Source organism: Jaculus jaculus, chromosome 8 (assembly GCF_020740685.1).
Source record: "Jaculus jaculus isolate mJacJac1 chromosome 8, mJacJac1.mat.Y.cur, whole genome shotgun sequence".
NCBI lineage: Eukaryota > Metazoa > Chordata > Mammalia > Rodentia > Dipodidae > Jaculus > Jaculus jaculus.
The window spans coordinates 60,103,503-60,129,318 of NC_059109.1; the positions used below are offsets into that span (position 1 = coordinate 60,103,503).

At 38.8% G+C, this 25,816-nt stretch overlaps 1 protein-coding gene across 3 annotated transcripts in view; it reads left to right on the top strand.

The window, feature by feature from the left end:
• The window catches only part of Katnbl1 (katanin regulatory subunit B1 like 1), a 39,284-nt gene extending 24,208 nt beyond the window's left edge, over positions 1-15,076 (top strand). For 2 of the 3 annotated variants that reach the window (XM_045156841.1, XM_045156842.1), the window contains exons 2-10: positions 3,903-4,033; positions 4,706-4,746; positions 6,522-6,801; positions 7,953-8,071; positions 8,329-8,379; positions 8,478-8,567; positions 9,371-9,460; positions 12,455-12,548; positions 14,482-15,076. In XM_045156841.1, the coding sequence (XP_045012776.1) occupies positions 3,917-4,033; positions 4,706-4,746; positions 6,522-6,801; positions 7,953-8,071; positions 8,329-8,379; positions 8,478-8,567; positions 9,371-9,460; positions 12,455-12,548; positions 14,482-14,571 (972 nt within the window). In that variant the 5' untranslated portion in view covers positions 3,903-3,916 and the 3' untranslated portion in view covers positions 14,572-15,076. Of the gene's footprint in view, positions 1-3,902; positions 4,034-4,705; positions 4,747-6,521; positions 6,802-7,952; positions 8,072-8,328; positions 8,380-8,477; positions 8,568-9,370; positions 9,461-12,454; positions 12,549-14,318 lie in introns of all 3 variants that reach the window. The other variant, XM_045156843.1, reaches the window with a different exon arrangement.
• The last annotated feature ends 10,740 nt before the right edge of the window (positions 15,077-25,816 follow it).

A 25,816-nucleotide genomic window follows, 5' to 3' on the forward strand; every position in this document is an offset into this window, starting at 1 on the left:
ACTTTCTGTTTCAAGTTCTGTTGAGATTTTTTGCTGTCTCATATCCTGTTTTTATTTTATTGGCTTTTCAAGGTAGGGTCCTACTCTAGCCTAGGCTAATCTGGAATTTACTATGTAGTCTCAGTGTGGCCTCAAACTCTTGGTGATCCTCCTACCTGTGCTTCCCAAATGCTGGGATTAAAGGCATGTGCCACCTTGCCCTGATTATTTTTATTTTTAAGGAGGCAGATAGGGAGAGAATGGGCATGCCAGGGCCTCTAGCCACTGCAAACAAACTCCAGACGCATGTACCACCTTGTGCATGATACACTATATAAGCCAGGCTGACTTTAAAATGTATATATATAGTTATGTGAGTTCACAGGTAACCACCAGGATAAATAAACTACAGAAAATTTCTTGGTGGGGGGTGGCAGCTTGAGAGATGGATTAGCGGTTAAAGCTTAATAGTCTGCGTTCGATTCCTCAATACCTATATAAAGCCAACTATGCAAAGTGTAGCATGCGTCTAGAGTTCATTTGCAGTGGCATAAGGCCCTAGTGTGCCCATACTGTCTCTTTCTCTCTTACTCAAACAAATAAAATTTAAAATTTTGGGCTGGAGAGATGGCTTAGCAGTCAAGGCGCTCGCCTGCAAAGCCTAAGGACCCAGGTTCGATTCTCCAGGTCCCATGTAAGCCAGATGTTCATGGTGGCACATGTGACTGGAGTTTGTTTGCAATGGCTAGAGGCCCTGGCGCTCCCATTGTCCCTCTCTCTCTCCCTCTCTGTCTCTAATAAATAAAAAATAAAATAAAATAAACTTTAAATTGTTCTTTGTAGGCTGGAAAGATGGCTCAGCAGTTATGGTACCGGTGGTGGTTTGATTCAGGTGTTCCCTATAAACTTAGGTGGTCCGAATGCTAGGTTTCCCAGCTGATGGCAATTGGAAATTAAAGCCTCGTAGAGGCACTGTATTGTTGGGGGCAGGCTTGTGGATGTTATAGCCAGTTTCCCATGCCAGTGTTTGGTACACTCTCCTGTTGCTATTGTTCACTTTATATTGGCCAGGGGCTGATGTCCACCCTCTGCTCATGCCATCGTTTTCCCCTGCCATCGTGGCGCTTCCCCTTGAGTCTGTAAGCCAAAATAAACCTCTTTTTCCCAGAAACTTCTGTTGGTTGGGTGATTTCTACCAGCAATGCGAACCTGACTGCAACAGTACCTACTTGCAAAACCTGATGGTCCAGGTCCAGTTCCTCAGTACCCATGTAAAGCCAGAGGCACAAAGTGGCACATGTGTGGAGTTTGCAGTAGCCAGGAGGCCCTGTGTGCCCATATTCATTCTCTCACTCTGCCTCTTTCTCTCTGGCTCCCTCATAAACTAACTAATAAATAAATAAAATGAATAAAAATTTCTTTGGTTTGATCACCAAAATGTCAGTATTTTTAGAGTGTGTTGAGAGAGAGGGGAGGAAGGAATGGAGGGGAGAGAGAGACTAGGATTGAGAGATTGCATTCTTTCTGGAGTTTATGAGACTGGTTGCAAGCCTTTGTAAGCCAAGTGATAGAAGATAAAAGAGTTCAACATTTGGCATGTAAACTTTTTCTTAAAAAATAAAAACACCCTCCTGTGTTTTAGAATATGTTTCCTTCCAATCTCATTTGTGGTGTTATTTCCCATCTCAAGACCTTTGATTTACTTTTTTATTGTTTTGTTTTGTTTTGTTTTGTTTTTGTTTTCTGAGGTACGGTCTCACTCTGGCCCAGGCTGACCTGAAATTAACTATGTAGTTTCAGGATGGCCTTGAACCCACTTGATCCACCTACCTGTGCCTTCTGATGGTTTACATTTAAAAAAAATAATAATAATTTCAGTTGGGTGTGGTGGCACACACCTAAGTCCAGCACTTGGGAGGTAGTAGGATCTTCATGGGTTCAAGACCAGTTTGAGACTACCTAGTGAATTCCAAGTCAGCCTGGACTAGAGGGAGACCTACCTTGTAAAACAAAAATAAATAAATAAATGTTTGATAGAGAAGGAGGGAGAGGACATAGTTGCATCAGGGCCTCCTGCCACTGCAAATGACCTCCAGGCATATGTGTCACTTTGTGCACCTGGTTTTACATGGATGCTAGGGAATGGAACCCAGGATGTCGGCTTCTCAAGCATGTACTTTTAACTTCTGAGTTGTCTTCCCAGTCCTTGGTTTTACATTTTCCATAGAATAAAACTCTAGTTTTGGTACACACCTATAATCCTAGCAACCAGAAGCCCATGTAGGATGATCTCAAGTTCAAAGCCAGTTTAGAGCTTTTCACAAAAACAAGCAAACTGGCATGGAGAAATTGTTTAGTGGTTAAGGCACTTGCCTGCAAAGCCTAAGGACCCAGGTTTGACTCCCCAGTTCCCATGTAAGCCAGACACAGGAGGTCACCCATGTGCACAAGGTGACGCATGCGCTTAAGGTGGTGGTGTATGCGTCTGGAGTTCAGTTACAGTGGCTAAGGCCCTCTCTCTCCTACCTCACTCTCTCATTAAAATTAAAAAATAAGGCCAGGTGTGGTGACACACGCCTTTAATCCCAGCACTTGGGAGGCAGAGGTAGGAAGATCGATGTGAGTTCAGGGCCACCCTGAGACTACATAATAAATTCCAGGTCAGCCTGGGCTAAAGTGAGACTCTACCTCAAAAAACCAAAAATAAAAGAAAAAAGAAAAACAAGCAAACAGAAAATACTTCAGTCTTCCACTGGAATAGAGAAGGGGATTCTGTAGAACTAGCTGCATCTTAACTGGATATTCATCCTGTTTAATGGCTTTTCATGTTGGTTGTGTCCTAACTTTTTTTGTAAATGAAAAGACAGGCCGGGCATGGTGGTATACACCTTTAATTCCAACATTTGGGAGGCTAAGTTAGGAGGATCACCATGAGTTTGAGGTCAGCCAGGAGCTACAGAGGGAATTCCAGGTCAGCCTGGGCTGGGGTGAGACCTTGCCTTGAAAAAAACCAACCAAATTAAAAAAGAGAAGACAAACAGACTTAATCTCCTAGAATGCCCTGCCTTGTCCTTTCTCAGTGTTTAGGGTTTTATAAATATATAAAATAAGGATGGGTGGTGTGATGGCTATAACCCCAGAGTTTATAAGGCAATGGCAGGAGCAGAAGCATTGAGTTTCAGGTCTGTCTGAAAGTGAGAGTTCCCTGGCCAGCCTGGACTACATGTGTGACCCCATCTCAGAGAAACAAAACAACACAAATATATGAAAAATAAACCTATGGGCTAGAGAGATGGCTTAATGGTTAAGGCGCTTGCCTGTGAAGCCTAAGAACTCATGTTTGGATTTCCAGGTCCCATGTAAGCTAGACACACAGTAATGTAAGCACGCAGTGTTGTACGTGTCTGGAGTTTGCAGCAGCTGAAGGCTCTGCCACACCCATTCTCTCTTGCTCTGTCTCTGCCTCTCTCTCTCTCTCAAATAAAAATTAAAAATACATAATAATAAAAACTATGTTCTCTCTTTCACTCAAGCCTCTGCACACATCACAGAAATGTTGATATGTGTTTATATACATATGTTAAGTGACTGGGTTCTTTTGCTTTTTGTAGCTTGTTTAATTGAAATTTTACCAACTTGAGTCTTTTATTGGTCTAAATAAGATGATTTTAATTTAATTTAATTTTAGACAATTTCATGTGTGTATATGTGTGTTTTGATCCACACTCACCCTATCACCCTTTTATTCCACCATAGTCTTGCTGACTCCCTTCTTTCCAACTCATCCCCCACCTACTTTCATGCCCTTTTTTTTGAAGGCATATCACTAGGTTTAATTAGAATTGCTTGCATGAGCCTGGGTGGGGGTTATTTACTAGGTCTTTTTGTATTTCCATTGCTTTTATTTTGTTTTATTTGTTTAGGTATTTAAGAGATTATGGCATCTAAAACCAACAATGTTAAAAAACGGAACTCCTGTAATAACATTGAGGATCATTCCATTGATCTTCCTAGAAAGAGGATCTCTAATTTCACTAATAAGAACATGAAGGAGGTAAGGCCATGGTTTCTAGGTCATATATATGATAGTTTAAACTTTCAGGTCTGTAGAGCTGGTTAAATTACTTAAACAATGGGAAGATAATTTTCTTAGTCTCCTATGTGAAGTAGAATTAATGAAACATAGCCATGTTTCTAAAGTTCTAAGAGCTTTTTGCAGGTGTACAGTTTTAATATGCTGTGTTGGAATATTTTTGTTTACATGCAAGCTCACCATTGAATGGTTCATTAGCACTGAGATAATTTTCTTTAAACCATGTTAAACTTCCTTGGAAGTTTAAAATACAAAACATGTGAAAAAAAAAAATGGAGCTAGCAGGTGTGATGGTGCACGCCTTTAATCCCAGCACTCAGGAGGCAGAGGTAGGAGGATTGCTGTGAATTTGAGGCCAGGTTGAGATTACACAGTGAATTCCAGGTCAGCCTAGACTAAAGGGGGACTCTACCTAGTAGGTGTGGGGTGGGGAACCAGGAGATAGACATGCTCCTTTGCCAGACATCCCTATATGTAAAGTTGTACCTGATGGTTGAAATCTTAGTAGTAAGACAAGAAAATTTGACACTTAAAGAACCTACCTATTGAGTTTTATGTTTGTATCAGTCATAAGGTTTGCATAACCATATTAAAGAACTTAATATGTTACCTTTATTTACTTTCATATTCCAGGTTAAGAAATCTCCAAAACAGTTGGCTGCTTACATAAGTAGGTAAGGGCTTCTTTAAAGTGTGTGGGAAACAGCAAATATTGAAATATTTAAAGATGAATATATGAAATAAAAAGTATTTTGTAATAAAAATAGTTATTGTCAAACAACTCTTCTGTACTAAGCTTTGCAATAATAAACATCATACCAATATTATCTGTCCCTTATAATGTCTCGGTAGCTGTCATTACCCCTAAAAGTTGATGAGAATCTAATGATGAAAGGAAATAAGAGAGTTGTTCTTGGTCATACAACCTGAAAGTGATAAAAATAGCATTCATTCTAAACCCTGCATCTCTCTAAAAGCCATGACAAACTCACTCATATTCAAGTTAGAATCTGGGGCCTAGTGTTCCAGACCATTTCAGAGAGCATGTGAGGTCAAAACTAGTTTCAAGGCCAGGCATGGTGGCATATCCCTTTAATCCCAGCACTAGGGAGGCAGAGGTAGGAGGATCACCATGAATTTGAGACCACCATGAGACTACATAGTGAATCCAGGTCAGCCTGGGCTAAAGCTCCCCTTCCTCCCAAAATGAAACTATTTTCATAGCAGTACTAAGGCATTGCTGACTGTTTTGTTGTTGTTGTTTTGTTTTGCTCTTTGTTTTTGTTTTTCGAGGTATGGTCTCACTCCAGGCTGACCTGGAATTCACCATGTAGGCTTAGTTTGGCCTCGAGCTCACCGCGGTCCACTTACATCTGTGATTTCTTTCTTTTTTTTTTTTTCCCTTTGGTACTCAGTGCATTAATTTTACTCTTTTGCAATTATACAATAGAGTTTCCCAGAGGTGACATGACATTTAATAACATAAGAGGCTGGAAGGATGAGCTAGAGAGAGAGCTTAGTGGTTAAAGGCACTTGCTTACAAAACCTGACAGTCCAGATGTGATTCCCCAGTACCCACATAAAGCCAGATGCCAAAGTAGCATGTCTGTCTGGAATTTGCAGAGGAAGGAGGCCTTGGCATACCCGTATTCATTCTTTCACTCACTCATTTTCTCTCTCTGTCTCTCTTTCTTTATATTTCTCTCTCTTCTAATTTTGTTGTTCTTGTTCTTGTTTTTTGAGGTAGAGTTTTACTCTAGTCCAGGCTGACCTGGATTTCACTGTGTAGTCTCATGGTGGCCTCAAACTCATGGTGATCCTCCTACCTTTGCCTCCCTCCCGAGTGCTAGGATTAAAGGTGTGCGCCACCACGTCACCTTATAATAATTAAAAAAAAAAAAAAAAAAAAAAAAAGACTGAAGGGCTGGAGAGACAAGGCACTTGCCAGCAGTGCCTAACAACCCAGGTTCAATTCCCCAGAACCCACATACATAAAGCCAGATGCACAAGGTGGCACATGTGTCTGAAGTTCATTTGCAGTGGCTAGAGGCTCTGGTGCTCCCATTCTCACTCTTCTTTATTTGCTTCTTTCTCTCTGTCTCTCAAATAAATAAATAAAATATTAAAAAAATTAAAAATTCTCTTATTTATTAGAAAAGGCATAGATGTCTCAATGATTCCCATTTCCTTATGCCCAGAACGGCCTTTACGAGTAAAAACAATGGTTACATCTATCTTCATTTTCTTTTAGTTTCAAGTGACACATCCTTTTCATTACCTTCCATTCCTTCAATTTTAATTTTTTCAATGAGCTTAGTATAACTTTTTAAAAATTATTTTCTTCTGGTTTTAGTGGATTTCAGTCACAAAATATGGCCTATTAAATATCATTTTCTAGGCTTTTTATAGATTGTTATGTTTCATTTAAGAGAATAAATTTCATTTACAGAACAGTTGGACAAGTCGTGAAAAGCCCAGATAAAGTACGCAAGGTGATCTGTCGCAGAAAGAAAGGTCATCACCCATTTCTAAATCCCTGTTACCGAAACAAACAGTCCCCTAAAAGTGGGGACTGTGACATGGCAAATAAAGAAAATGAACTGGCTTGTGCAGGCCACCTGCCTGAAAAATTACGCCATGATAGTCGAACATTTTTGGTCAACTCTAGTGATTCCGGTTCTTCACAAACAGAAAGCCCATCATCAAAATACAGTGGCTTTTTTTCTGAGGTAAGTCATTTTTACTTAACTGTGTGATGATACTGGTTATTCTGTTAATTGAATACCACCTATAGAGTACAGATTTACATGAATGATAGTAACTTCTGTGTTTGAATCAGTAATTTATTCCTCTAAGTTCACAATATCTAAGATGGGATGAAATGTTTGACAGGCTGCCGTAAGTATCCAGAATGATACTTGGTCAGTAGAAATTTAAATGGAGGGAAAATGAGAACTTAGGCTGTGGTTACCCAGTGACAGTCCCTTTTCAGGGCCCTCAGTTGCTTAGGAGAAGCTTCATTCAGTCATACTTGCTAGCTGTTCTATTGTAAAATTAATCCTAAAAGTATTTGTAGAATTGCATATTTACATATATCCAGGTGTTCACAGAGTTTTAGTACATTAAAAGCTGGAGACAGGACCAGGAGTGGTGGCACACGCCTTTAATCCCAGTACTTGGAAGGTGGAGGTAGGGGGATTGCTATGAGTTCGAGGCCACCTGAGACTACGTAGTGAATTCCAGGTCAGCCTGGGCTAGAGCAGGATCCTACCTTGAAAAACAGAAGAGAAAAAGAAAAAAGAAGAAAAAAATGTAGAGCCTACTGGCTCCAGGTTCAATTCCCCAGTACCATATAAAGCCAGATGTAAAAAGTAGTATATTTGTCTGGTGTTCATGTTCATTTGCAGTGGCAAGAGGCCCTGGTGCTGCAATACATTCTAATAAATAAATAGTAAAAGTGCCACATATGGTGGCACATATGTTTAATCTCAGCACTCAGAAGGTTGAGGTAGGGGGTTCACCGTCAGTGCAGGTCTCAATCTGAGGCTAGAGAGTGAGTTCCAGGTCAGTGTGAGCTAAAGTAAGACCCTGTCTCAAAAAAAATACATGCATGCATACATATAAATAAATGGTACTGTAATATTTGTCCCAGAACAGAACTCAGTTTTGTACTTTTAAATTATTGGGGTTTAAACAAATGGTAGCAAGGAGGGAGAGTCCCATATTTGTTCAAATCTCTTGTTTTATTATGTTCAACTACAATATTTTGGGGGTTGCCAGTCACCTTTGAGTTATTTACAACTATGCCTACCAGACAAGAAAAATAGTCTCATATAATATTTCACTGCGCTTTCTAACAAATTAGGTTATTGCCTTTCAGGTTTCTCAGGACCATGAAACAATGGCCCAAGTTTTATTCAGCAGGAATTTGAGATTAAATGTAGCTTTAACTTTCTGGAGAAAGAGAAGTATAACTGAACTTGTTGCCTATTTGGTGAGGTAAGTAATTTTCTTTTTGCTCTTTGTCTAACATGTATAATCTTCATTGTGGTATAAGAAGTGATTATTTAAATTTTATTTATTTATTTGGTTTTTCAAGGTAAGGTTTTGCTTTAGCCCAGGCTGACCTGGAATTCACTATGTAGTAAGGAAAAAAAATCAATTCTATAAGCAATATATATGTGTGTGTGTGTATATATGTGTGTGTGTATATATATGTATATATATATATATCTTTTTTCTTTTTGCATTCACAGGATAGAAGATCTTGGAGTTGTGGTAGATTGCCTTCCTGTTCTAACTAATAGGTAAAAACAATATTTTTCAGAAAAATATGTAAGTTTAAAGAAGGACAAATTATAGCCATTAGCCTATTCATCATTTTATAACTTAGAATGTCTTTTAGTTTACAGGAAGAAAAGCAATATATCTCACTTGGCTGCTGTGTAGACTTGTTGCCTTTAGTAAAGTCATTACTTAAAAGCAAATTTGAAGAGTAAGTGCTAATGTAAATCTCATTTCTTTTTTGGGGGTGGTGGGCGGGAATTGAGATAGGGCCTCACTCTGGCTCAGGCTGACCTGGAATTCACTCTGTAGTCTCAGGGTGGCCTCAAACTCATAGTGATCCTCCTACCTCTGCCTCCCAAGTGCTGGGATTAAAGGCGTGCGCCACCATGCTTTCATTGTATTTTTTTTCTTTCAACATCCTTAACATGCTTTTTGAACACAAGGGTACACTGGGGGCTGGAGAGATGGCACAGTGGCTAAAAGGGCTTACTTGCAAAGTCTATCAGCCTGGGTTCAATTCCCCAAGTCCCCACATAAAACAAAATGCCAAAAGTGGCACATGTATCTGCAGTTCATTTGCAGCAGCAAGAGGCCCTAGTGTCTCCATACTCATTGTCTCTCTACCCCTCTCTTCCTCCATCTCTCCCTCCCCTCTTTCTTCTACTTGCAAATAAACTTTTTTGTTTAAGTTATACCTCTGTTTTTAAAAAAGTAGTAGATTGGACTCTGAGCTGTATATTGTTTGTTTACAAGGACTTTACAGTACTATTAGTAAAGGAACATGAAATGATAAAAGGACAATCACAAAACATCTATAAACAGTCACATAGGTGATAAAAAATATAGTTTTTGTGAAATAGATCATGAAAGTCGTGAGATAGTTTTTGTTTGTTTGTTCATTTGTTTTTGGAGTGGTCCAGGTATATATATGAGATTTGGAGGGGGATATCATCTTTTACAAAGGCTTCTTAGATTAAAACACTTGAATTTTGTCATAAAATTTCATTTCAGATATGTTATAGTTGGTTTAAATTGGCTTCAAGCAGTAATAAAAAGGTGGTGGTCAGAACTATCATCCAAAACGGAAATTATAAATGATGGGTAAGTATAACTTTAAAGATAATTCATGCTGATTTTTTTCTCAAAAGTAGTTTAATTAAATGAAGTAGTAATTGTATCTTATGGTTATCATTGTATAATGTTTATTCTCTTCATTTTCAGAGAAATATTAAACTGAGATACTATTTATTAGTGAAAGAGCACAAAGAGCCCAAGAACTCCCTGTATCTCTTCTTTTGGTTGATTTCTGCTTGTATTTGTGTGTGCATGCACATGTGAGTGTGTTTTGTGATGGGTTTTACTGTGTAACCAAGGCTGACTTTAAACTTGGAATCTTTCAGCCTGAACTTCCTGAGGTGTGAGACTTGTTTCTTTAGAAGGATAATAGTGGCTTATCCTTCATGTATATTGTTTGAGTAAGGGAGGAGACTAGAGTTAACCTCAATTAAAGGATTGGAGGCATCTTGTGTAATCCTTTGGCTATCTAGGCATGAACCTGAAAAGTATGCCCCTGATTACAATTCTGAAACTCACAATCATCATAATTTGGATATTGCTTTGCATGAAAATGTTTGACTATCCTACCAAATGAGCCAGTCTGTGGCCAGGTGTGGTATGGTAGCACATACCTTAATCATAACAACTGAGAAGGCTGAGGCAGGAGACCCTGTATCCGCACTCCCCCCCCCTCAAAAAAAAAGTCAGATTGTCAGCTCAGATGGTAGTACATGCATTTAGTCTCAGCACTCAGGAGGCTGAGGTAAGGAGGCGTGCCATACCTTCATGACCAGCTTTGGGCTTCAGACTGTCAGCCTGGGCTAGAGACACTGCTTCACATACATTTAAAAAAATGTCTTTAACTGTGTACTTAAAGTCTATCATTTTTTTCTAGGCTGTCAAAATTTTCTGCTTTATAGCCAAGAGCAGGTTTTCTTCCTTTCTTCCTTCCTCCCCCCACCCCCCCAGGTAGGGTTTCACTCTAGCTCAGGCTGACCTGGAATTTACTATGTAGTCTCAGGGTGGCCTGGCTTTTCCTTCCTTCCTTCCTTTATTTTTTTTTTTTTTTTATTTTTGTTTTTTATTTATTTATTTGAGAGCGACAGACACAGAGAGAAAGACAGATAGAGGGAGAGAGAGAGAGAATGGGCACACCAGGGCCTCCAGCCTCTGCAAACGAACTCCAGACACATGCGCCCCCTTGTGCATCTGGCTAACGTGGGACCTGGGGAACTGAGCCTCAAACCGGGGTCCTTAGGCTTCACAGGCAAGCACTTAACCGCTAAGCCATCTCTCCAGCCCCCTTCCTTTATTTTTATTAACAACTTCCATGATTGTAAACAATATCCCATGGTAATGTCCCCCACTTTCCCTTTTGAAACTCCATTGTCCAACATATCGCCTCCCCCTCTCAGTCAATCTCTTTTATTTTGATGTCGTGATCTTTTCCTCCTATTAAGGTGGTCTTATGTAGGTAGTGTCAGGCACTGTGAGGCCATTTTGCGTCTGGGGTGAGCATGTTGTAAGGAGTTTTACCCTTCCTTTGGCTCTTCCATTCTTTTTTTTTTTTTTTTTTTTGGTTTTTCAAGGTAGGGTCTCACTCTGATCCAGGCTGACCTGGAATTAACTCTGTAGTCTCAGGGTGGCCTTGAGCTCATGGCGATCCTCCTACCTCTGCCTCCAGAGTGCTGGGATTAAAGGCATGCGCCACCACGCCCGGCATGGCTCTTCCATTCTTTCTGCCACCTCTTCCACAATGGAACCCAGGAACAGGTTTTTCACATGCTACAAATGCCTACTTCTTTTCTCATCTGCCTTGACAATGAAATACCTTGAGAATCTGTGATTGTCATAATTTTCAGTAGTTGATTGATTTTAGTGTGCAGTTTTCCTCCTGATTAAAAAATGAAAAATTGGGCTGTAGAGATGGTTTAGCACTTAAGGTGTTTGCCTGCAAAGCCAAAGGATCCCGGTTCAATTCTCCAGGACCCACGTAAGTCAGATGAACATAGTGGTGCATGCATTTGGAGTTCATTTGCAGTGGCTAGAGGCCCTGCTGGGCCCTTTCACTCTCTTGCTGTCTCTATCTCCCTCTCTGTCTCTAGTAAATAAATAAAAAATAAAATCTTTAAAAAAAATGAAAATTTAAAACTGGATGTGGTAGTGCCCGCCTTTAATCACAGTACATGGGAGGCTGAGGTAGGAGGATTGTCATGAGTTTGAAGCCAGCCTGGGCTACATAGTGAGTTTAGATCAGCTTGGGCTAGAGTGAAACCATGCCTCAAGAAATCAAAACCAAAGAGAAAGGAAGGGAGGAGGGTACTTAATAGGTTGATATTGTATATATGTAAGTACAATGATTGTTATGGGGAGGTAATATGATGGAGAATGGAATTTCAAAGGAGAAAGTGGGGGGGGGAATTAACACGGGATTTTTTTTATAATCATGGAAAATGCTAATAAAAATTAAAAAAAGAAAAAAAAAAGAAAGCCTAAAACCTTACTGAAAGTAAAGGTCTAAGATGAAGTACTGATGTTTAAATTTAGCACTGTTTACATAGTCATGAATTGGCCTGAACAAAATTGATTTAAGGTGCTAAAACTTCTAATTTACAAGTCTAATCAAGACTGTCTCATTTGTTTTATGTGCTGTGTGCATGGTGACATATCAACACAGTTTAAATAATTGTACTTGATAGGATTGCCAAGTAAATAAATTCAAGTGAACCATTCAGGTTGATTTGGGGAATGGCTGATTTTTTAAATTGTCTGTTGGGGAGACAGTAGTTTACAGTCAGTCAGGTTATAGAAATATACAGGGACTGAAAATAATGTAGACATTCAGAAATTAAATGTTCTAGCAGCACCTAAACAACCTAATGCACTGCCAAAATAAAATGACTTTTTACTGAAAAAAAAAAAAGAAATCAAAACCAAATGAAAAAAGGAAAGAAAGAAAAATTTTAAAGCATTGCTATTATGTTTATAAGATCATATCATACTATTTCCTTTCTCTTTTTTTTATTTTTTTCTTCTTAGAAATATTAAGATTTTGAAGCAACAATTAAGTGGATTATGGGAACAAGAAAACCATCTTACTTTGGTTCCAGGATATACTGGTAATATAGCTAAGGTAATCCAGATTTAAATTTAAAAGTTAGACATGAATTTAACATTGATCTGAATTGACATGCTTACTAGTTAGGATTTTAATCTTTTCACTACTAGAAGACATTGGTATGTTAAAATTATGGAAAAATCATCATTAAATATTTCCACCCTTTTATTGGGTATATTGCTGTCATGAATGAGAATTGTCCAGGGATATAAAAGCATTCTTTGGATTACAAAAATATGTATGTTGTTGAATATTTTTTCTTGAATACCTTAAAAAAAGAAGAAACCAAATGAAGTCTGGCGTGGTGGCACACACCTTTAATCATAGGGCTCAGGATGCCAAGGTAGGAGGATCTGTGAATTTGAGGCCAGTCTGAAATTACATAGTGAATTCCAGTTCAGCCTGGGCTAGAGCAAGACTGTACCTTGAAAGCCCCCACGCCTCTCCCCCCAAAAAAGACATCAAGTGTAAAATCATTGTCACTATACGTGATTGTAATTTACATAATTCTTTGATTAATTATTTTTGCTGTAATTATTATTATTTTTTTTTTTGTGATAGGGTCTCACTCTAGCCCAGGCTGACCTGGAATTCACTATGTATTCTCTAGCTGGCCTTGAACTCATAGTGATCCTCCTTAACTCTGCCTCCCGAGTGCTGGGATTAAGATGTGTGCCACCACGCCTGGCTTGTAATTCTTACTATTACTAATTGGACAAAGTGGTGAGATTTTTTTTTAATATCTGTGTATATAATCATACTTGTTATAACTCTCATTCTAATGTTCTTTAGAATCCTTAATGATGAAAATCTTACCAACAAAAATCAAGTTCCTTTGAAGTTTTGTTGTTTCAGGTTTTAGAGTGATTATCTTCCTATATAAAAAAAAAGCCTTTTATTCTAGGTTGAATTGAAAATTTATTATTTCCATAACAATTTGGTGTTCTTGTATTTTGTATATGCTTACCAAGACACAAGTACCATCTCTTGCCTCAGCCTTCTGAGTGCTAGGATTAGAACAGTAGGCCCCCATGATAGCCAGGTTTTTTACTTTTCACATGTGTAGCATGGATAAATATTTGTATGTATGTGAATACATGTGGGAGTGTAAGGCCAAAGGTTGTGTGGAATGTTCTTCCTTATCACACCATTTTATTTCCTAAGACAGAGTCTCAATGGAACCCAAAGCTCCAGAGCTTGCCAGTTCAGCCAGTCTAGCTGGCCAGCTTGTCCCTAGGATCTCATCTTGACCTCACGAGCACTGGGGTTACAGGCAGACCATCAATTAGATCCAAACTCCAGGCCTTATGCTTGGGCCGCAGGGGCTTTATCCATGGATCCATCTTCCTAGCTTTGCTGGAGAACCTTTGTTACAAATGTGGGCTTCACATGGCACTGAGCTCATGCTTGTTATTGAAGACTAGAGGGTAATTATCTCTATTATAAAATTAAGCATCCATTTGCCAATTTTTTTCTGATGTGTAATCAAAGAGGCTATCATCAAACCAGGTTTGAGTTTTCATAGCTGGGATGAAATTTATGCATATGTTAACTACAAAAGGAGAGTGTTAGGACATGAAACAAACATTCACTTATCACTTAACCAACACTTATTGAAGATGTGCCAGACCCTATGCTGAACAAAATGGTGAAAAAAAATAACGTTTTCTTCTTTATGAAGATTATAAAGGGAATCTATAAGCAAGTCTAGCAACAAAAATACAAACTGTATATTTGTATTTTTACTATATTGGCTAATAAAATGTTTTTGTTTTATCTTTTAAGGATGTAGATGCTTATTTATTACAGTTGCATTGAGAAATTTCATCTACTACAGAGCTTTTGGTTATTGAAAACATCACCAGATTAAATGATTTCCAAAAGTAAGTCTCTTCTAAGAACTGTGGACTATGGAAGAAATCAAATCATTTTTTTTTTCTTTTAAAAGCCACATGATGAAACTACTAATGAAACCCTAACAATCTACTTCACATTGAAGTGGAAAGATAGCCAAAAGGAGCAGCTTCGGCGTCCCTGAGCTGACTGCACACCAGGAGGCTGTTCGCTGTTGCTGCATCAGTTTCTATGGCTGTCTGCAGCATGGCGTGAGAACTGATGGGTCTTCATGCGGTCCTGCGTGAGACTACAATTTATACTATGCGAGAAAATAAGACAGGACTTACTACTAGGAACTACAAAAACCAATCATTAATTTTACTGTGTTTTATAACATAAAAAAAGACACTTCAATGTCTGCAGCTACTTCTGTTGAAAAGACTGAAAGTTTAAAGCATCAAAGTAAATAATCAGTATAAAATTGTTTTAGCCCACACTGATACTGTGTATACAAAATGCCTTAATTATTAATAAGCCAATGTATTATTATACCAGTATCTCTTTTAAAAAAATTAGAAGACCCAATGCTTCTGGCATAATAAAATCATGGAATTAAATCAAGGGTTTAACATTCATAAAGGATGTTGTATTGAAATATATCCCACACCAGTTTTTAAACTTGAGAATATTTTTAGTGGCTCTTTTTTTTTGCCAGAATCTTCATATTATATTTGTATGTTTATTTTATCCTTATATAAAGGTAAAAGGTTATTATGTATTTGTATGAATGTTTAACTGGAAATGTCCATGGATTTGGCTAATTTATATTCACTTTTTATTATATATAGATTTCTAATATTTTTCATTTCTGTAACATTCAAACTTCTTTCATTTGAGTAAATTTACTAATTAGTTCTATTTTTTGCTTTTTTAATTGATTTTATATAAATTCCAATGCTTTTTCACTACATGGGTTTTTAAAGGTTACCTACAATGTTTTAGAGTTGTTTACAGTATGCTGATGTATTTGAAGTTCTGACACATTAAATTACTACCTCCTCTAATGGTTAGTATCAAATTCCAGCAAACTGTATGTATTTTTTGTTTTGTTTTTAATTCCACTTGTAGTGTCAGTGAAACCAGTTTGAGAATGCTTTAACAGTTCTGGATTGTACCTGTCTTGAACATGATTGGGATTTAATACCACTGTTGGTTCATCCATCCTCTTTCTTGAATAGCCTTAATAGATATCTGAGCAGAGATAATCAAATTACTCTTCATACCACAGTGAACTTTAACACTTACCTAGTTAGTGACTACTGAGAAAAATCCTCAGCATCTTTCCTGTTTTAAAACATTGTAAAATGTTTACAATGTTCTCCTTTACTGAGCTCTATTTTTGTATAGCTGTGTACTCCTCATGGTGAACATCATTGGTTGTAACTGCTTATAAATCTTGAGAATAATTCCAGATTACTACACTTTTGTGATTTGAGAAGTATTTAAGAAGTCATCAAGATGTGATGATTTGAGCCCTAAACCTATGATATCTCTGTGAATCTTAAGGTGATGAAATACAAACTTTTTTTTTCTCCTTTAGTTATTGCTGTCTTATTTGATGGTTGAACGGGTTTACTTGGTTGGAATATGGTGCTAATGAGCTAAGCGCCAGAGTCTGATCTTTTTATAAGCTCATTAACTTTACACATGCACAAAATTAGGTCTTCCCTCAGATATTCATCTCATAAACTCAGCTCTTGGTCACAAGGAAGGTGGTATGTAGTTTTTCGTGAACAGAAAAGATACATAAAATATTGGTGTGTGAAACTTCTAATATTGAAGATCTATGTACTTAAATATCTAAGATGCCTCGTAATTTTTAGTTGCACAGTATCAAATAATAAGGGTTATTACATTGACTAAGCAGTATCCTTAAAATTAAGTTTCACAGATCAAGTATCAATAAGAATTAAATACAAATAAAAACAAAATGTAAACTGGGCATGGTGGCACACGCCTTTAATCCCAGTACTCAGGATGCAGAGGTAGGAGGAGCACCATGAATTTGAGGCCACCCTGAGACTACACAGTGAAGTCCAGGTCAGCCTGAGCTAGAGTGAGACTCTACCTCAAAAAAAAAAAAAAAAAAAAAAAAAGCACTAAGAAAAATTATTGTTTTAACAGAGTTCATGTGCCTAAATGTAGGTTTGTTGAAATAGAGTAAGATGATATTCCATTTTACCCACTCTAGCAAGTTTCCTTTTTTGTTGTTGTTGTTTGTTTTTTTAGTTTTTTGAGGTAGGATCTCACTCTAACCCATTTTGACCTGGAATTCACTAGTCTCAGGCTGACCTCAAATTTACAGCAATCCTCCTACCTCTGCCTCCTGGGTGCTGGGATTAAAGGCTTGTGCCACCAAGCTGGGCTGTACTCTGTTTTGTTTTGTTTTTTTTCTTTAAACTTCCTTGGATTGCTTAATTACCTTTTTATCTAGAGTCAATTTCATACTTGATTCTGTTTTTTATCATTGTTTTTCTAATTGTTTTTAATTATTTGCAAGCAAAGTGAGAAAGGAGAGAGAAAATGGGTTTGCCAGTATCTCCAGCCACTGCAAACCAACTCCAGATGCATGTACCACTTTGTGCATCTGGCTTTATGTGGGTACTGGGGAATCGAACCAGGGTTGTTAGGCATTGCTAGAAGTGCTTTAGCTACTGAGCAATCTCAGTTTTTACTGAACGATTCTGTAATGAAGTTCCACTAGGTAATCAGAAGTTGAATTAACTGTATTTGTAAAGAATAAAAGTTCTCGAAATGACAAAAGAATAAAAGAGGTGATGATACTCCATTTTTATATACTTGGGGTGGCTAAGGCAGAAATTATTCAATAGCACACACTTCTAAATGCTTTTCTTGACTTGTGTAGTTTATCTTTGTACCTACTTCTTTGTTGCTGGGTTATGATTACTATTAGGTAAGTTTAATATGCCTAGATAGTAGCTGTGTTGAATAAGTGTTGTTAAAAACCTCTGTTACCATTAAGCTCTTCTCATGTTACAGTATATGTATTATGTATGTATGTGTGTGTGTGTGTGTGTATGTATATATATATATATTTTTTTTTTTTTTGAGTTAAGGTTTCACTGTAGCCCCAATGACCTGAAATTCACTATGTAGTCTCAGACTTACCTCAAATTCACAATCATTCTCCCACCTCTGCCTTCCAAGTGCTTGGATTAAAGGCGTGCACCACCATGCCTGGCTTAATGGTATAACATTTTAATTAGTAGTGTTTTCTATGAAAGAGCCAAAGATGGTATTGGGGCAGTTGTATTATCGTAGTTTAATTAGGACAATTGAAGTGTGTAGCTGTTCTGTGCTGCTAGATAGAATACAGAACTGAGGAGTTACCCAAGGTCTGTCTTTTTTAGCTTTTCTGTAGTTGCTTTGTGTGTTTCACAAGTATAGCAACAGACAGATGATCAAGGATTATTAATCTGGTAATTTGTGTCTACTAGGAATAAAGAAGTGGATGAATTTTACAATGATCAAGATCAGAATAAGGGTCAAAAATTAATTTTTAAAATTTTGATGTTAGTTTCAAAAACCACTGGCATCTGCTGTTTACACATAAATGCTGAAATTTTAGAATTTGATTATAAGAATCAAACCCTTCAGGGAGTCCTAGTATTAGCACTAAACTCTAAGGACTACAAAGGAATTAAATGCTAATGACTAAACTGGTTACATGTCATGTCCTAATCTTAAACTCGCTTATGTGAGTTCAGTGCTATATTTCTATCCTTTAAAACAGTTTTGGCAGGGCATGGTGACACACACCTTTAATCTCAGCACTCAGGAGACAGAGGTAGGATTGCTGTGAGTTTGAGGACAGCCCAAGACTACATAGTGAATTACAGACCAACCTGGGCTAGAGTGAGACCCTCAAAAAACCAAATAAAAATTAAGAATTAAACCCACTGTATACATACACAACACACACATTTCTGAAGTCCAGATGTGGTGGCTCATAGCTGAAATCACAGCACTCAAGAGACTGAGGCAGGAGGATCACAAGTTTGAAGTGAACTTTGGCTACATGGGGAATTTGAGATTAGCCTAGACTACATGAAACTCTGTCTGAATAAACTAAATGAAATTCACTTGTTAAAAGTAAATGACTAACGCCGGGCATGATGGTGCACGCCTTTAATCCCAGCCCTTGGGAGGCAGAGTTACTGAGGATCGCTGTGAGTTAAAGGCCACCCACTACATAGTGAGTTCCAGGTCAGCCTGGGCTCATGTGAAACCATACCTTGAAAAGCTAAAAAAATAAAAATAAATGACTAGGGCTAGAGGGATGGCTTAGCATTTAAGACACTTGCCTGCAAAGCCTAAGGACCCAGGTTCAATTCCCCAGTCCCCACATAAGCCAGATGTTGCAGTCAGGTTCACATTGCTGGTAGAAGTCACCCAACCAAGAGAAGCTGCAGAGAGAAAAAGTTTATTTTGGTTTACAGGCTCGACGGGAAGCTCCATGATGGCAGGGAAAACGATAGCATGTGCAGAGGGTGGACACCACTCCCTGGCCAACATAAGGTGGACAATAGCAATAGGAGAGTGTGCCAAACAATGGCATGTGGAAACTGGCTATAACACCCCACTCAGAAGCCCACCCCCAGTGATAAACTGCCTCCAGGAGGCTTTAATTTCCAATTGCCATCAGCTGGAGAACCTAGCATCCAGAAAACCTAAGTTTATAGGGAACACCTGAATCAAACCACCACACCAGATGTACATGGTGGCTCATGCATCTGTAGTTTGCCGTGACTAGAAGCCCTGGCATGCCCATTCTCTGTCTGTCCTTTCTCTCATAAATAAAAATAAGTGACTAGCTGAACATGGTGGCTCACACTTTTAATCCCAGCACTGGGAAGGCTGAAGTAGGATTACCCTAAATTCAAGGCCAGTGTGGGCTCTAAAGTGAGTTCCAGGTTAGCCTGAATTTGAGTGAGACCTTGCTTCAAAAAAAAACTTTTAAGTGGTTAACTGCATATAAGTACAATAATTAAAATGAACCTGTTAAACTTTAAGAATATATGATTGTGATGAAGCAAACTTTTACTGGCTTAGTCCAATGCTTATTTCTGCATTAAACTCTATATAGTTAATCAGTGCAACTATTTTTTACTTTATATTTTATTGACAGTTTCCATAATTATAGACAATTACCCATGATAATTCCCTCCCCCTTCAATTTCCCCTTCACAACTCCACTCTTCATTATATCCCTTCCCTCTCTGTCTCTTTTATTTTGATGCCATCATCTTTTCCTCCTATTATGAGGGTCTTGAATAGGTAGTGCCAGGCACTGCAAGGTCATGGATATCCATCCAGACCATTTATGCCTGGAATATTGCATTGTAAGCAGTCCTACATGTCCTTTGGCTCTTACATTATTTCTGCCACCTCTTCCACAATGGGCCCTGAGTCTTGGAAGGTGTGATGAAGAAGTTTCAGTGCTGTGCCCTCCCCTGTCATTTCTCAGATTTTGATTTTGAGTCATCCCAGAGGTTACCACCATCTGAAAAGAGAAGCTTCTCTAACCAAAAGTGAAAGTATCAAAGGAGATGGGGGGGGGGGGAATTAACACGGGATTTTTTTATAATCATGGAAAATACTAATAAAAAATTTTTTTAAAAAGTGAAAATAGCATTAATATATGGGTATGAACATTAAGAGAAGTGCTTTCTGGGTAGTTTGGTGAGCATAATGTATGCAGATACCAGCAGCCGTTACACCCCTAGGGCTCATGACTACCCCTGATGAAGGTTTTCAGTCATTTGTTCCCTCCCATGATCTGGGTCTCCAGTCCAATTAGAAAGTGGTTGGTGGGCTGGAGAGATGGCTTAGCAGCTAAGTGCTTGCCTGTGAAGCCTAAGGACCCTGGATCAAGGCTCAATTCCCCAGGACCCACGTTAGCCAGATGTGCAAGGGGGCGCACGTGTTTGGAGCTTGTTTGCAGTGGCTGGAGGCCCTGGAGCGCCTATTCTCTCTATATTTGCCTCTTTGTCTCTCTGTTGCTCTCACATAAATAAATAAGTAAACAAACAAAAATATATATTTATATTTAGAAAGTGGTTGTTTTTCCCCATAACAGACATGCCACGATTGCATCCCTTGACTCATTTGGCCTAGCTAAGGCTTGCAGAATCCACTGTTGTTTATAAAGCTTTGAAATATGGAACAGTGGACTAGGGGAATGGCTCAACAGTTAAAGTACTTGCTGGCAAAGCTTGCCAGTCTGGGTTTAATTTCTGGTACCTACTTAGAGCCAGATGCACAACATGGTGCATATGTCTGAAGTTTGTTTGCAGTTGGTAAGAGGCCTTGGCATGCCCTTACACTGTCAAAAATAAATATGAAATATCAAGTTTGCCTTCAAAGTTTCTGATAGGGCTGGGAAGATTGCTCAGTGGCTTGAGTGACTGCTTGCAAAGCCTACCAGCCCAAAATAGTTTTTCAAGGTAGAGTCTCGCTCTAGCCCAGGCTGACCTGGAATTCACTATGTAGTCCCAGGTGGTCTTGAACTCACAGCGATCCTCCTACCTCTGCCTCCCAATTGCTGGGATTAAAGGCGTGTGCCACCATGCCTGGTCTTTCTGATAACTTTTAAAAGATAATTAGAAATTATATTTTGGTAAAATCACAGTTATTTTTTAAGTTAAAATGTTTTTATTATATATTTGAACAAATACCTAAAAAGATAACTCTCAAATTTAAACTTTCTAAATATATATTTTCCATCAATAAATCCATGGTATGTTAAAATAAGAGAATTAGTTTGGGAACTTTTTACAGATTTATTTATTTGAGAGAGACAGTGGACATGTCAGGACCTCCAGCCACTGCAAATGAACTCCAGATGCATGTGTCACCGTATATCTGGCTTACATAGGTCCTGGGAAGTCAAACCTGGGTCCTTTGGCTTTGCAGGCAAGTGCCTTAACTGCTAAGCCATCTCCGCAGCCCTAGTTTTGGAACTTCTTTATTAAACTATCTGAATCTCCACCCACTTTAATCTGCCTGTACATCCACATTCAAATGCTAGCTTTTAATGAGTAGAAAAATCTTTGTCATCCCATTGTATCTTCATTTGGTCTATCTTTATTTCAGCCAATCTCCTCCCACCTGCTTTAACCACAAGTGGCTAACAGGACAGAAGGCTTACCTCCCTATCATAACTGTGCCTCACTCGCCTCTTTCTCTCAAAGCTAATCTCTACAGCCTGTTAGCCCAGCTGTTGATCCTGTGATGATTTTTTCTAACTCAAAATTAGATGAAGCAACTTTAAAAACTCATGAGGCAGTGCCTCATTAACCTAGGATTCTGAGGGCCTCACTTGATGGACAGTTTGAAAACCTATGCAGATATTAAGGAAAAGTTCTATACCAATAGAATTGACTGATTCACAGGAACAAAGCTGGCCTCTCATTCTGGAGCTGAATGGAGCTTGGTTGCAGTATTTGACAGTAAGTAGCTCTGAAACACACACTTCTCTTTCTTTGAAGATGGTACTGCATAAATGCCACTCTGCCTCCTTACTGATAATCCTGTGTGGTAAAATGCTCCTAAAGCTGATCTAATATTTTTTTATTATTATTTATTTGAGAGCAACAGACAGAGAGAAAGACAGATAGAGGGAGAGAGAGAGAATGGGCGCGCCAGGGCTTCCAGACGCGTGCGCCCCCTTGTGCATCTGGCTAACGTGGGACCTGGGGAACCGAGCCTCAAACCGGGGTCCTTAGGCTTCACAGGCAAGCACTTAACCGCTAAGCCCTCTCTCCAGCCCATGATCTAATATTTTTTGAACCGATTATGCCTTTGAATTTGGGTATGCTATCTTTACAGATTAGAAATGGGGTATATTTTTGCCAGAACATAAAGGGAAGAAGTAGGGATAGAGGACCAGCACTGATTGGTTTCTGTGTTCTTTAAAAAGCAAAATTTCGGGCTGGAGAGATGGCTTAGCGGTTAAGCGCTTGCCTGTGAAGCCTAAGGACCCCGGTTCGAGGCTCGGTTCCCCAGGTCCCACGTCAGCCAGATGCACAAGGGGGCGCATGCGTCTGGAGTTTGTTTGCAGAGGCTGGAAGCCCTGGCGTGCCCATTCTCTCTCTCCCCCTCTATCTGTCTTTCTCTCTGTGTCTGTCTCTCTCAAATAAATAAATAAATAAAAATTTAAAAAAAAAAAAGCAAAATTTCAATTTCAAATTTTTAAAATTTCACAATGCTCAGTACTGCAATATCTTTATCACACCTTCCAAGGCTCAGGGTCTAATGCAGAAGAGGTGGCGGAAAGACTGTAAGAGCCAAAGGAAGGGCAGGACTCCATACAACATGCTCCCTCCAGACACAAAATGGCCTGGATATCCATGGCCTCACAGTGCCTGACACGACCTGCATAAGACCATCATAAGAAGAAGAAAAGATCATGACATCAACAGTAAAAGAGAGACTGATTGAGATGGGGAGGGGGTATGATGGAAAATGGAGTTTCAAAGGGGAAAGTGGGGGGAGGGAGGGTATTACTTTGGGATATTATTTATAATCTTGGAAGTTGTTTTAAAAAATGAAATAAAAATAAAGATAAAAAAAAGTTTTAGGGCTGGAGAGATGGCTTAGCGGTTAAGCACTTGCCTGTGAAGCCTAAGGACCCCGGTTCGAGGCTCGGTTCCCCAGGTCCCACGTTAGCCAGATGCACAAGGGGGCGCACGCATCTGGAGTTCGTTTGCAGAGGCTGGAAGCCCTGGCGCACCCATTCTCTCTCTCTCCCTCTATCTACCTTTCTCTCTGTGTCTGTCGCTCTCAAATAAATAAAAAAATAAAATAAATAAAAAAAATAAAGGCGTGTGCCACCACGCCCAGGAAAAAAAAAAAAAGTTTTAAAGCAAAATTTCAGTTCTGGGGAGATGGCTCACTAGTTAAAGGTGTGTGTTTGGCCAGACTTTATTCTCCAGCACATATGTAAAGCAGGACACAAAGTAGTGCATATATATATGATCCCAGCACACTTACTGCAGTGGGAGGTGGAGCCAGGAAAATCTGGAAGCTCACAGGCCAGCTAGACTGACACATGAAACAGGAGACCTTGCCTCAAGCAAAAGTAGCAAGAGAGTCGGACCCTAAGGTTGTCCTCAGGCCACCACATGTGCAGTGAATCATGTGCATGCCCAGCATGCATGCGTGCACACACACATATGCACACTAATTTCCCCTGACTTTACATGTGAACATCAGTGTCATAAAAGTAATTGGTTTAAGAAATCAGAATGGAGGCAGGCATGGTGGTGCACACCTTTAATCCCAGCACTTGGGAGCAGAGGTAGGAGGATCACTAAGTTCAAGACCACCCTGAGACTCCATAGTGAATTTCAGGCCAGTCTGGGCTAGAGTGAGACCCTACCTCAAAAAAACAACAAAAAAAAAGAAATACTCAGCACCAAAACACAATAATGAGATTCAACATCACAGTTATATATGACTCAAGTAAAATTTTATGGATTCCCCTCTTTGAGAACCTGGATCATAAGCCGAAATATGTCATGTCCATACTAGAAGCATCATTACAGTTTGTTCATAGCCAAATAAAGCAGAGAATTGTCAGATAAATAAATATTTAAAAATGTGCTGGCAATGAAACTGCAATAGAGCAATATATGTGAACTTTACAATATGTTTGCCACGAAACCCAGTTATAAGCATCCACATTTACTGTTGCTCCCCAAAGCCTAACCAACTGCAGAAAAATAAAAGTCATCTTTTGTGACTATAAAATCATGAATAATTTGTATCCCATGCCTCTGTCTCATTGATTTGCAGGGCTAAGTCACCTGAACAAGCCAAGCCTCATGAGTTAAGAAGCAAGCAGTGTTAGGCAGCTTCCCTGACTTACAGTTCTGGAATTTCATTCATCCTCAGAACATCTTCATAGAGCAGATAGTTTTGCAGGCTTCTGGGAACGGGCAGCTGGCAGACACAACTGTGAGACTATAGGTGCTCTACTTTTAGACTTGCCTGAATTTTCAAATGACAAAGATGAGGTGAACATGGAACAGAGGCAAGATGATATAGATAGCAAGAAGAGTTTCAGGCATGAGCAGAGAGCATCTTTTCAGCAGGTGATGTAAGTCTCTTCCAATTAGTAAACTCCAAAGTGAAGATAGGGCATCGTCACTGACTGAGTTAATCGTGATGAGATAAGTACTAAGCAGCCACAAACAGAGGCATGATCCAGCAGTCATCCTGGCACTCTTTCTGGATGCCTTTTTTTTTTTTTTTAAGTTCTTAGAAATACTTAAGAAAGATCTTTATTTATTTTTTTTAATTTAGTTTATTAGTTTTCTTTTCAGTAAATACAGGCAGTGGTACCATTATTTAGGCTCATCTGTAATCTACCCCCTCCCATTAGACCCTCCTTGTTAATGAAAATGGGTCGTGCATTGTGGAGTTAGCCCCCAGTTATTAGTATGATAAATGTCTCTGCAAATCATGACCCAACATGTAACTCTGACATTCTTTCCGCCCCCTCTTCCGCAAGATTTCCCTGAGCCATTTTTTAAGAAGCAATTTTATCTCAGAATTTTCTGGAAAGAAGCCTGATGCAAGGGATTCCATCCACACATAGAATGAGACTCATTAATTAACACTTGTTCAATGTCAAAGCAAAAGCCTTAACACATTTATCTGTCCCTTTTTAACAGCTAGAAACAATGGTGTGGTTTCCTCTAAAGTCCTTTTATTCGGATCTGCCCCAGCTTTGAAAAAAATGTATGTTATCTTCCAGTGTCCTTGTCTTGAAACAAAATGCAGTGCACAGAAACACTCAAATGTCTTTGTCGTAATGTAGTTTTCAGATGGATCTCTTCCCAAGGCCTGCTCCAAGGCTGAATCCTCAGAGTGGGTCCCAGAGGCCCAGATCTCCTTAACAGTTAGCTTCTATACATTTCATGAGTTTAATATTGCCAAATTTGAAAATAAAAGAGATACTGATTATAATTGTACACACTGGAGTCTTTTAAGCGTATATTTGTGTCACCCATTCAGATTTGGCTAGACAAAATATGCTTTTGTATACTTTAGTATACTTTCATAATTGGAATTAAATAAAAATAATGTGATTTTTTTCTGTATTTTTATTAGATAATGTTTTGAAAATATAAGTTGATATGGGAGTTACAAGTTTTGTGTTTGACAAATGTTCTGTATTCAGAATGTCAATGCAGCTGTTGATTAGTGTGATATTTGAGAAACTACAACATATCTTTGAAATCAAATACCTTAATTAAAAGATATTTATAAAGTATACAGTTTCCATGCGCTCCTTGCAGCAGCTGGCACCCTCCATTTGTCATATCACAAGTGACATGAATGTCCAGTCTGCTACTTTT